The sequence below is a fragment of the Saccostrea cucullata genome, unplaced genomic scaffold, assembly GCF_032062105.1.
Source record: "Saccostrea cucullata isolate Sc308-1 unplaced genomic scaffold, CSIRO_AGI_Scuc_v1 ctg19328, whole genome shotgun sequence".
Classification (NCBI taxonomy): domain Eukaryota; kingdom Metazoa; phylum Mollusca; class Bivalvia; order Ostreida; family Ostreidae; genus Saccostrea; species Saccostrea cuccullata.
Window position 1 is genome coordinate 17003 of NW_026931928.1, and position 13370 is coordinate 30372.

The window sequence follows — 13370 nt, forward strand, 5'->3', positions numbered from 1 at the left end:
CAATCATCTTTTTGATATTTTGACAAAATATTACAGGCCTGGGTGTCCCAGAAAAACGCGAACATTTTCCATATCTTTTGTTTCAATAGGACTATAAACTTAAACATCGGCATACATCATGATCAATATTTTTTTACAATCATGCTTAAAAGTTTCAATGAAATATCTCTATAAATAAAATTTTTCTCTCAGGTAAACGAATCTATCTAATTAGCTGTAGGCGCAACACTGACGACGTCAAAACGTATCCCGTGGTGTTTGTGAAATTATTCTGGAAAGTGTGCCTCGGAAAAATTCATTTCAGCATATACGAGGGTTAATCTAAAAGTTCGTGGAATTTCTTTCTAAAATTCTACCTCGATTTGATGAAAGCAAACAACATGCATATTTATGAAATAGAGTCATAATGCAACAATATTGGAAAATTTCACCACATTCCAATAACCAATAAAGTCACACGAGCTTTCTGAAAATGGAATGTTGTGAAACCCGGGGGAGACCTCGACGTAACGTCAAGTTTGATATGTCACGTCATGTAATAGAAGCATCTCAGCCTAATGTCTGATTCGAATATATAATTCTACAAAATGCTGCCCTCTTCTCCTTTTTTTCTCTAAAAAGTCTGGGTATCCTCTCGCACCAACTTATCTTTATTTTTCACTCATTTTTCAAAATACTCACCATCTTTCTATATGATGTTTCAATTTCAGTAGCAATGTCAAGAACAGTACGTCAGCCGACAACGTCCGTTCATGTTTTTAATTTGTCTAGGATTGATTGATTGTATGTTGTTTAACGTCCCTCTCGAGAATTTTTCACTCATATGTAGACGTCACCGTATGCCGCTGAAGGGCTTCCAAATTTAGACCTATACTCGGCACTTAGGGCCATTGAGCAGTGAGGGTTCTTTATCGTGCCAATGCCTACCGTGACACGGGACCTACGTTTTTAAGGTCATATCCGAAAGACCCGTGACTTTCACTTCTAGTGCCGAGCGCTTGGCGAAGGAACAGTCACTACCTATTTTTACGTCTTAGGTATGACGCGGCGCCGCGAACGAGAATCGAACCCGGGCTTCCCGATCACGAAGCGAACGCTCAATTTGTCTAGGAGGGTAAACACCTAAAACAGAGCCTCCAAAAGGCGACCACACATTTAATCAACCTCCACGGAATATCTATTTTTCATAAATATCTTACGCCATTGGAAAATAGTAACTGAATGCATTTTCCCCAGCCTAAGGCAAACATATACGCGTTTAAAATAGAGTAATCCCGGGATTTTCACAAAAGGTATGATTTGACCGAAATTTGACGTTGTCTAACAACTTAAAGATTAGCTATAAATCATCATCTAATAAACTAAATATCCAGTGAAATCAGAAAAAGTCTCGCACAAAGGTTTATAAAAGTTCAAGCAATCGTAATAATGACATAATTTCCGTTTTATATAACACATAGAGCGGTTTTATTCTCATTTCACGTATTAAGAATTAAAACAACCGTTTCTATGGCAACTGCCATAGAGTTACTTTCATAAATATTTAAAAATGTTTTTTATTTACAATATGCAAGAAATGTCTATATACTCATTTGTAATTTTCAACTATTTCACTTATAAATTAATAAAATATGAATAAATTCCATGAACTTTTCGATCAACCCTCGTGTTTGGCTTGTTTTATTTTGTTTTAGGTACCAAGTTATACATCTCATATGCTAATGCTACCAAAAGATTAAGGAGTTAATGCTTTTAACAGACAATTTCACAATCCCAATTATTCGCTTAACTGATCGAATTGTTTAACAGCGGTCTTCACGTAGACCTTAGACGTCGATGTCCCGCTCTTGTCTTTTCAGTTCTCTATTTAATTAAGTGATATCTTCTATCGGATAACCAGTCAAGTCAAACCCCTTCAACTGGAGATTAACCTGTCTCCCACTTTGAGGAGGAATCATATCCCGCTCAACATAGTGTTGCTTGATAACTTGGTGCTCCACATTACTGCTTAACGTCACCATTTTTGACAATGCCTAATTCAAAGCGCTTTGGAATACATCGACATTTATTTATACAGGGAAATGACAACAAGATGTTTGCTTTAACCTTCATTTTGGCGAACATTGGCCGTGGCATAGTATTTTGTGGGATGCCAATTAATACACACAACTTTAGGGCAAACCCACACAAATTCAACAAAATTCATCAACACAAAAAAGTCATATGTTCAAAAATGTCCACCCCGGTTGATTACTTATTTAAGGTTTATTTATTTAAGTGTAAGTAGTTTTATGCACAATTCAAGCACAAAACAAACTATATCAACATATAAGGAAATATTTTACATATACAACACTTCAATTCCCCTTCACAGTCGAATGCTGACAACTTCACAACAATACAACGTTTATGTATGCCTCAGCTGCTTTGGTGTGCACAAACGCCACTCCTGTACACTGTACAGGTTATGCCACGACATTTCATTAAGACGACATCTAGTGCAACAGATTCTGCAAAATACAAAGGAAAAGCCAGCGACAAGAACCAAATATGCATACGTTTAAACTCAAAATTATGGGAATGGGTGGGTAGGATATTTAAGACCGATGCAAAATTTATTTTTACAAATATTCTGAAAAAAAAAATTGACAAAGAAATATTCAGCCTACTCTACAAATATCACAGATGAAAGCGAATGTTCCGTTACGAAGCTTAAAAACAATAAATATGTACTTTGCGGCACTTGTTTTTATGCAAATTAGCATCTTTTTGTGATCATTATAAAATTTTCACCTAGTCAAGAGGCTTAGAGAGGATAGGAGCGAGGTGATCATAAACCCTTTGATAATGAATTCAAATACTAATGATTTAATTTTCTTTTTATTCTCGCCTCTCATTGGTTGATTTCCAAAAAGGAACGCAAATTATTTTGTATAATCTGGTTTGGTATGGGGACACACCCCCTTGACGACCAGCTTAATCATCTTATCCATGCAATCCCCTCATTTCCAGTCCTCGGAATCCATGGAAAATTCCAGATTTAATAAATGTACCTTTAACTTCAAACAGTTACTCGATCTTACCTCATGTAAACAGACATCATGGCTGCTAGATCTATGTATCAGTTATTACCTCCCCTCGCTTCTTATCACTTCCGTTACTAAGGTTCTATTATTGCGCGGTAAATTTGAACGCATAAAAAGCAGCACAATTTTACATCCAGAGTTGTTTTATTTATTTTAAAATTAAATTATAAGGAATGACTTTAATTCTTGGCCAAATTATCGAGTATAATCTGCTTTGGGTCAGTTTACGCTTTTTTATAATCCGCTTCGCGGCCTGGCAATACTTTTTACAGAAAAAAGAATTAAGAAAATATGAATGTACAAAATTACTATTTTCTCAGGAATAAGAAACCATATTGTTACAGCCTCGGTTTGAAATGCTTAATATTTTATATAACATTTATTGAGAAATTTTTTGTTTGGGCATTATGATTTGTTATTGACTTACAATATGTATTCACGAAATGTTTCAATGGGTATCAAAATTGCATTAATTTCTTAAGTTCTTTAATATTTTTAACACATCGTTGTTTTTATGCCATAATGTTTCGTGCTGTTCAAAATTCAATCTTTTCCAGTAAGCTAGAACATGTTAAACAGCGACTGATACATGTACATCTTAATGAACATGCTTTTGTGAACAAATTAAATGCGAATTTTGAAAATGAATACATCAAGTACTTCTTAACAAAATTACGAAAAAATACAATGTACATATTTATTATGAATTTCTGGATTTGGGCAGTTTTGGTATTCGTGGTTAATTGATGATTTACCTTATTTGCAGTACTAAGTTGCATATAGAAAACCTTACTAAAAAGTCTTCATATATGTGTTCACACCTTTAATTAGCACCTTTAATATCTTTATTGCCAAAATAAGGTTCAGCAAGGCATGTTTTTTGAGCAGCGCGTCGTATTATTATTAATACTTGCTCTGATTTTTGATGGAACCATATCATATAACATATATACTGTTCAGTCATAATTCCAATCTTTCACTCTTCTGTATGCTCCCGAACTGCAGCAAGTATGTTACAAGTTTGCAGAAACAATCTGTAAGCAGGAAATTGGCAGATGATGACCGCTAGCTGCAAGCTGCGGCTAATTATTGTTATCTCCAACATGTTTGCAGAAATACTGTATAGGGGATTAATTTCACGGGTTGTAATTTTCACGGTTTTCTCTCATCGGACACGATCGCGGTTTCTTGAATTCGCGGAATTCTTATGTTATAGAAGTTACCTTGCTTGTCTATATCCGTTTAATCCAAACCATAGCTATATGTAAACGACATTCATCATTGTTATGTCTTTATTTCATGAACAACATAGTAGGTTAATATAAAATAGTTCGACTTAATAAATAATTGACGATTAATTAAAACAGGTGCAGTTATCAAAGTCCTTGACTATAAACGTCAAATGACTTTTCTGTATGCTCTTACAATGAGTGCAAGATGATCGCAACAATGCTTCAAAATGTACACCCGAAGATCTTCAAAACAACGCGGCGAAAAAATACTGGACGTTAATAAATGTGTTAATGTAGGTCGAAAAAATAATATCCTTCCGAATCTTTAGTAAGTTCGATAGTTATTTCAATGATTTTTTAAAATAAAAATGTCGATAAAAACTATAATATGCATGATAATGCAGATAACATAATATTATACCCACCGTGCGTGGTAACATTTGTTACGCACAGGGTAATCAAAACTCATGGCCCACGTGTTTTGATTGATAAAAGACATGTAGCGCTGGCTATTAAAAAACCTTTTAACAAATACAGGTTATTATCTGTTGACTTGAATTAATGTAAAGCGTGCTAATTAAAATAATTGAATGACAAGTACAACTCGTAATTACTGAAATGACCATGTACTGTGGTACATGTATTTAAACCAGTCGTAGTCTGTTCTCAAATTTCAAATAAGACATGGAGATAATTGAAAATTTATTCACTGTTTCTTGAATTCACGGATTTATTAACACCGTGAATATAGCGAAAATTAACACCGCGAATTATTTTCCCCGTATACAATATTGGAAGAAATATGCTTTGTCACTCTGTTGAATATTTTTGAAGAAAGTTTGCAAGAACAGTACACAGCCAATTCAGTTAATAATACGCAGGTTTTAAAATTCGCTTAACCCAAATGTTTGAAAATAAAAATAAAATGTGCCACAGAGAAGAAAAAACGCTAAAAGAAACCAACCAGGAAAAGATTTTCATTTACGTGATGACTTCAATTTTTCCATCGTCACCTTCCTTTTTTCCAAGTATTTCATGCATTTAAATTTAGTTGATTCGATACGCAAGAATATGCTCTGTGTACAAACAATTTCTTAAACTAGACAAGCTATTGCCGTTGGTCCTTCGGTATCGAAGATGACCCTCATCTCTTTTGTCATTACTAAGTTTTAGCGTGCGTGCGAAAATGGCTGACGATTTCAACGGCTAGCTATTAACAAATGAGTGGAAGAAACAAGGATATAAAGTCAAAATCTCGCAAACTCTATGGTCGATACAATGAAATGTCAGAAGATACATGTATCATTATGTAGACTCTTGACGGATGCTTTTCATATAAAAAGTAAATTCATTATATTAAATTGTCCATGGATTTTTTTCTCGTTTGCACGAGTGTGACGAGGAGCACACGGTGCATTTGACCGGTACACAGGGGATGCTTACTCCTCCATGGCACCTGGCCCGAGCTCCGTTGTTTTTAGAGCTCCTAGTTTGCTCGGATCCCAATTTGCTTACTGTTTGTTATCTCTAATTCATATTTCATGTCAATAAAAAGAACACCAGTTATTGAGACTTGAAGGAGTGCATATTAAAATATTTATTACATAAAAACAATCTTGACTTAACCTTTAATACAGTAATATAGTAGAAAAAAATATTTCTTCTAACCATCTGTTAAGTAAGCATTTATAAGAGATAATGATGCCATTGCTAATCATTTATTAAAACAAATGTTTTTAGATATTTAAAAATATATTAAAAACGAGATTACATTTGTAATATCAATGTTATATTACAAAGAAACAAGATGCTCGGTAATACCTTCTATGATATTCAAGTGAAAAGATTCATCCAACACATTGTGCATTCATGCACTATCCCTTCATGAATAAACATTCCATTCCGACTAGTAATTCTGGTATACATTCTGTCTGACAACTATCGTTGATTCTGGTTGAGAGGTTTCTGTTTTATTGACACAGATGTCTATATCAGTCCTAGTGTACCGCTCTGGAAAGACAAATAGGAAGGCTAATCCTACAGCAACACTGCCCACCAAAGTCCAGTTCATCCAATCCGTGCCTACAGAGATTGTTAAGTGTCACAAAAAGACTAGCAGTAAACAAAATGTAATAAAGAGCTTAAAGCTTACTTTTGAAATACAGTATCGTTTTTGGATCATTAGTACATTGAAATAAAAATAAAAAGTAAGCTTCAATTTTAACTAATTTTGACACCCACCTATATTTGGTATTTGTAGCATAAAGAAAAAGAGAATTCCAAACAAGTTGTTGAGCCATGTTAGAAATCCCCCAGTTACCCCCTCTGACACGGGAAATGTGGACTCCGCCCCCAATTCGTAGAAAAGGGGAAGGACACTGCTAAGAAACATCCCTCCTAAGATACCAGAAATGTACACTTGTGCTAGAATATAAATACATCAAAATATTATGCACTTTTTGAAATCTGAAACAAGTGATAATAAAATAAAACAATCCAGGAAATTTTCATGGGTTGATTTTTCACATCCTGATGAACAAGACATATATTGGGGAAAATATTGTAAAACCCATTTAACGATTCCTTTAATGATTTACCTGTGGAGAATGGTATAACCTTGACACACATAAGGGTAAACCACACAAAAGATCCTCCGGCCACACCAAACATTACCAAGAGCAAGAGCTTCATATGCCGCATAAACACATCTGAAAATCTTTAAATTAAATATTAAACATAAGTATATGATTTAATCTTAGTTGTAACACGTCATTTGATTGGATTAAAGATCAATATAGATTAATCTGTATAGTATAACATAAGTTGCCTACGTCACAATGTATACGGTTTATAAAGCGTAAACTGCCCTAAGTTATGTTATATCGTATAACATGGGTTAAAATAAGCCTAATTCCTTAAATGTACTTAAATTTCATTTTAATTTGTCAACAATTTTTAAATTAGCTTTCTTCATGTGATCGTAAAATTTATATGAAAAAGACCATAGCAATATCATCTGTTACCTTCCAATGGCTAGACCTGCGACACAACCTGCCATTGTAGAGTAAAACCCAATCCATCCAGCCTCAGTCTAAAACATTAAGCCAGAATACAAATGTATAAAAAGAAATGAAATTGTACATAAGGAGATTGACAAAGATGTTTATTATTCAAATACATGTAAGTTTAAACACCGTTTTGGAAATGTTAATTAATTCTGAAGTTGACGTTACATCAAAAAGATGTTGATTTTCTTATTGACAATATCGCTTTTGGAGACCAGGTCTTTCAACTATCTATTTGAAATTCTATGGGTGGCAATTGCGTCCCGTTATTAGCAGACCTATTTTTGTGTTCATAAGAAGCAGAATTTGGGCAAAATTTTATGAGTGAAAAGAATAATTTCATGGCATAGTAATTGGGTGTCTTTCTTGTCTCGTTCCTACTTATTCAGCTTCCGCTGAATCAAAGAAGAATGAAAACGAATACTCTTAATTGTAAAACAACATCGATATATATATATATATATATATATATATATATATATATATATATATATATATATATATATATATATATATATATATATATATATATATATATATATATATATATATATATATATATATATATATATATATATATATATATATATATATATATATATATATATATATATATATATATATATATATATATATATATATATCTGATAATTAATGTTTTACTTCTTATGAATACAGAATTTTTGGTCTGCTGATAGACCGAAAACATCAGTCAAACGTTAACGTTACTAATGCATGTATTGTTTAAAAGCTTGAGGAAACTAGAGGAATTGAAAAAAAAAATATGCACATGGCATGCAACTGAGAAACATGGAGATACACATAGAAAACACAAAGGAATGGAAGCTGAATGAATAGGAATGAGACAAGAGAGACACCCAAAACTATGCCACTTCCCGGTTACTACTTTTACCTGTCCAATGCCCTGAGGATTCAGTATAACATCAATTACGGTTCCCCAAGCCCCGTACACTCCTGTTGGCAGTTAGCAATTTTGTCTAGTATATATATATATATATATATATATATATATATATATATATATATATATATATATATATATATATATATATATATATATATATATATATATAAATTTTAAAGCAAAAGCTAACCCTATTAACCATATTGATTTGTTCCTGTTCAAAGAGAACCATAGAGGAAATGTGATAAATTTCTTTAGAAATTTATCTTGGCCTGGCCTTATTTATTAATCGCATTCATGAATGTTAGCGCTAACCCTTGCGCCACGAAGGCGACTAAAATCATACTAACGTGGGTACTTATTCAAAACACAGTTTGTGACTTTGTAATAGTTTTTTGTTTAAACCATTTCAACTTTGATCAAATAATGTCTGCGAAAATTTATGGCACGCCAAATTCACAAAAATGAGTTAAGTATATAGTTTCACAGTTGATAAACTAGGTTAATCGACTGTAAACTATAGTTTACAAACCGTGAACTATAGTTAACAATTCGTTAACTATATTAATAGTTTTCATCTCTAAAACTATATTTAAAGGTTCCTAACTATAATTTACGAATGCTAATCTAAGTTATCTGTCTGTAATTAAACGTTAACGATAGACTTTGTTGAAAATTATCGATTCACATCTGTAAACTATAATTTACAATCGTGAACTATAGTTAAGAGTTGTTAATCATAGTTTCACAAATCGTGAAACTATATTTATCAGATCGTTAACTATAATTATGAGTTGTAAACCATATTTTACAAATCATGAAACTGTATTTATAAGATAATCTATGTTTTGTAATCGCAAATGATTGTTTTCAGTGTTAAGTATAGTTTACGGTTCCGAAACATAGATTATAGCGCGTTAGCTATGGTTTACAGATGTAAAATATAGATTAACGTTTTAAACTATAGTTTACAGTCCGTAAACTATAGTTTACAACCGATAACCCTAGTTTATCGACTGTGAAACTATGTGTAGTTCATTTTTGTGAATTTGGCCTGCCATAAACCTTTGCTGGAAAATCGTATACTACAGTTCCTGGAAATTTTTGCTATTGTGTGTGATAGCGTGTATCATTCTATTAAGAATGACATTCGTGATTATTTATAACATGTCAGATACTCGTCTGTTTCTTTTTCAAAACTTGATAAGTACATTCATACTTACATTATTTACAATTTAAATTCATATTGTTTACTAAGTCCTACCGCGCGATATTCAGTAGTGCCCTCCTATAGACTACACGCTCTGTAGAGGCTGACACACTCGGTGGTGATGGAGGTTTAGAGGGGATAAATAAGCTACTTAAAAACAACAGTCCGGAGGCAGCAAATTCTGTATAATTAAAGAGAAATACGAAATTTTTAAATCTTGAGGACAAACACTAAATTGGTTGCAACACTGTGATCTATATTCTATACGTTTGTATATTAAGCCACTGACCGTAATACATAAGATACATTATGTCCTGCTGGATATGTTTAAAGTTGACCAAAACTGTAAAAAAGAAATTCTCATTTATTCAATGCCTTCCGTGAAGTTACAATAATATATATAAATATATATTCATTACCTTCAGAGGAATTCGTATTATTTCTTATATTGTCATGCGTTGGTATAAATAGATCTTCTGCTAATCTGAAAAAAAAAAATTACCATTCCGTTTCTCTAAGAATGAAGAAAAAAAAAACATCTTATTTATCCAACTTTTGAAAAGACGAACGTTTTATTTATGTATATTATGCTTATACACTTATATATTCCATTTTGCAATGGTATATATTTTACCTGCTTGGTGTGAGAGTATTATTTTGGAAACGAGTTTCATTTTTGTACTTTGGTGATGATACCAACTGTGGACCTTCAAACAAACAAGAAGAGGCATTGTGGATGCATACACTTTACATAAAGAAAAAAATCAATGTTCTATCAATACATTTTTAGTTATCTCCATTTTTTGAAGCGATTATGTAATTCTTTGTAGCATTGCAGGTGTATAATAATCCTGATTCAAATTTTGATCATTTTAACCACTTTATGCCAAATATAATTCTTACATTACTATTTAGTTTGCATAATATTATATCAATATTAAATCTATATGAATGTTGTAGGAATGTTTTAAAATAGAAGAATTCCGGAAATTGCTGATAAATACCTATAACAAATGCTAAAGCAATTCCTACGTTATTGAACACTGAAACGACTGCTGTGGCGCTTGTTCTCTGATTAGGCGGAAACCACGTGTTTGCAACCTGCGCAGGCGCAGAGCAAGGCACTGTTCCAGAAATTCCATTTAAAATAGCACAAAAATTACTCAGCCTGAAAATTTTCAAATATTGCACAGAATCTTCACACACAGTTCAAGGACTTTATACAGTGTACATGTACCTAGTTATAACTTTAAAATTTAAATCAACTTAAGTTTGACAGGAAAAGAAACCACGAATTCAATGCAGAGTATTTCAGAAATGAACAAGGGGGAAAGATCGTTCTTTCACAAAATACCCACCATGTGGCATATTTAGGTTCATATGTTATACATCTAAGTCCAGTACCAATCAGCAATAAAACTGTGCAGGCCACAATGGAAATTCGTAAACCTGTAACATATATAATGCATATAATACTAGTTCACTCAGCACCATTTTAGTTTTACCTGAAATGGGTTTCTCATATCAATATTTCAACTTATTGATAACTAGTTAAATTTTATTGATTGTAAAAGAAAACAAAAATTGATCAATCTAAAAAAATAGTAATAAAAAAAGTGTACAGGACCAAAAAAGAAACATCACGAATGGAATCAGATGCCTATGAGGAATAAGCGTCCACTTTCAAAACCATCTTTGAGCCACATGTATTATACAGGTATATGGAGTGCCCAGTACTAGTCAAAATAATTATAAAAGCAATGACGTAGCAAATGGTATGAAACTTATTAGACAAACGACCGAACGATAGTTTAATTTGTGCATAAACTTACAATCAAATTCATCACTAGTACATCTACCGTAGCAAAAAGTTGACTTTAAAATGGGTTGCTGAAATCTTTGTACCATCAAATTATTTGTCATTAGCTTTAAACGGCTTAAAAATTTAACGTACTTGGAGATACATGACTGTATTACAATAAATAATGACTTGCTTTAACAAGCTTTTGCCTTTTACTATATGGCTGAATAACAATATCAATATTTCAAGTAGAGCAACATGAAAAATATGTGTGTTGGATAGTTGATGTTTGCCAAACACCCAACTCATAAAAACTAAATGTGTAATTTCTAAAACAAGGAAAATCATTGACAAACAATTTGATGATGCAAGAATATCAGCAGTCTCATTTAAAGTAATAGTTTGGTCAGTTCTGGTCGATACAATACAAATACAATTTCTCATTGAGTCAAGAGCTGACTGACGTTTTTCATACTAATTGTTAGTCCATTATTTATAAAATTTATACACTGCATTTACGACGGATTTTTTCTTTACTTTCCAATCATGACAAGAAGATCATTGCAGATGTGACCGATCGGCAGGGGATGCTCACTCCTCCAGGGTACATGATTCCAAATCTGATGTTTTGGAGGTCCGTGTAAGCTCTGCTCCTATTTTGTACTTTTTAATGGACTTCTGAATTTTAAATAATGTTCGTTATCTCCATACATTTCATCCAATTGCAAAGTACATTAAGAAGACACTAAAGAGTAAAGATTTTAAAAAATAAAATAAAATGATCGGAATTTGAACTAATTGTCAATTATTGTTTTGGCAAATATTCAAACATGAACATGTTGTAAACACGAAAGATTTGAAATTAGTGTGATCAGAAATGATGATACACTAGAAAGTATTTTAATGAATAAATTAATTCAATTAATATCTATTTACTATAGTAAAGTAAAGTATTTTTTCTTTATTTTGGTCGCCATTTTAGCAATAAAGTGGATATAATTATTTGATATTATAGCTTATGCTACTTTTATCGATAAAATGGATACAAGATTAAGCATATCTTACATAGCACGTATTTCATAGACTTACTGGTAAATTCAAAAGGCAATTAGTGAAATGGAAAGGCAAAAAGGTAGAAAAGAAGAGTAAACGGCAAGTAATTATAATTAATGATAACAATGTTCACGTATCAGAAGAAATTTAACTGTAATCGTCTATGAAAAGATACAACAGAAACATCCAAATCCTTAATTCTTTATTCAAAAAAGGAAAAAAAAACTATCCACCCATGATTACATAATTTATACCTTTAGTATCTATGAAATAGCAAGCTGGAAATACTGTGATGATGTATGCAATGTTTCCTAAGTTTGGTAACATTCCAATCTGACTATCCTCCCATCCAAACACTACCTCGGCGGACTGGGTAATAGGACCCCACGTGTTCCACACTGCAGCTTGCAGAAAGGACGCCACACTGAATACGAGAAGAACGTACCATCGCCTTTTGTAAATTATATATTTCTCCTTATTCTGCAGAAGCGGTTGTTCCTCCTCGCTCATGGTGTTAATTTCATCATTTTGCACTGTTTTATTTGATGCATTTTTGTTTTCATTAATAGACATGATGTCTGAAAAACCGTGCACTGAATGTACAAATTACTCCATAATAAGGATATGATTTATTAAACACCGTTTAACACGACATACCGGTACTTATTTTTACTTTCACTTAACTTACATCCTGTTTACTAACTTGCACGTGATTTAGGTTACATGGACAGTTTAAAGGATTATGAAAGCGCAGATCTACTAAATGGAAGTCTAGTGGTATAGAAGGTTTTTATTGAACCATAATGCACTAATGAAAAGTCTGTTAAATAATGATCCTGGGACCAGAAAAGGTTCTTTAAAGTACAAAAACAAAACCAGAAAACAAAAAAATGATAAAAAAGGATTTAAATTCGGCTCCGTTTCGGCTAAATTTTGCTCCAATGAGATGGTATATTTGCTTTTCCTAAGCATATCAGTTTCGATATTTCATTTTTTAT

At 32.4% G+C, this 13370-nt stretch overlaps 1 protein-coding gene across 1 annotated transcript; it reads right to left on the bottom strand.

Moving 5' to 3' along the window:
• Positions 1 to 6019: 6019 nt before the first annotated feature.
• Positions 6020 to 13104, bottom strand: LOC134234032 (solute carrier family 49 member 4 homolog). The gene is made up of 13 exons (XM_062716087.1): positions 12627 to 13104; positions 10877 to 10967; positions 10523 to 10686; positions 10153 to 10225; positions 9938 to 10002; positions 9808 to 9861; positions 9573 to 9699; positions 8489 to 8522; positions 8297 to 8368; positions 7342 to 7409; positions 6916 to 7034; positions 6560 to 6742; positions 6020 to 6400 (listed from the first exon to the last, which is right to left on the bottom strand). Exons 1-13 carry the CDS (start codon positions 12943 to 12945, stop codon positions 6225 to 6227), a joined length of 1545 nt encoding a protein of 514 aa, XP_062572071.1. The 5' UTR covers positions 12946 to 13104; the 3' UTR covers positions 6020 to 6224.
• Positions 13105 to 13370: the final 266 nt, after the last annotated feature.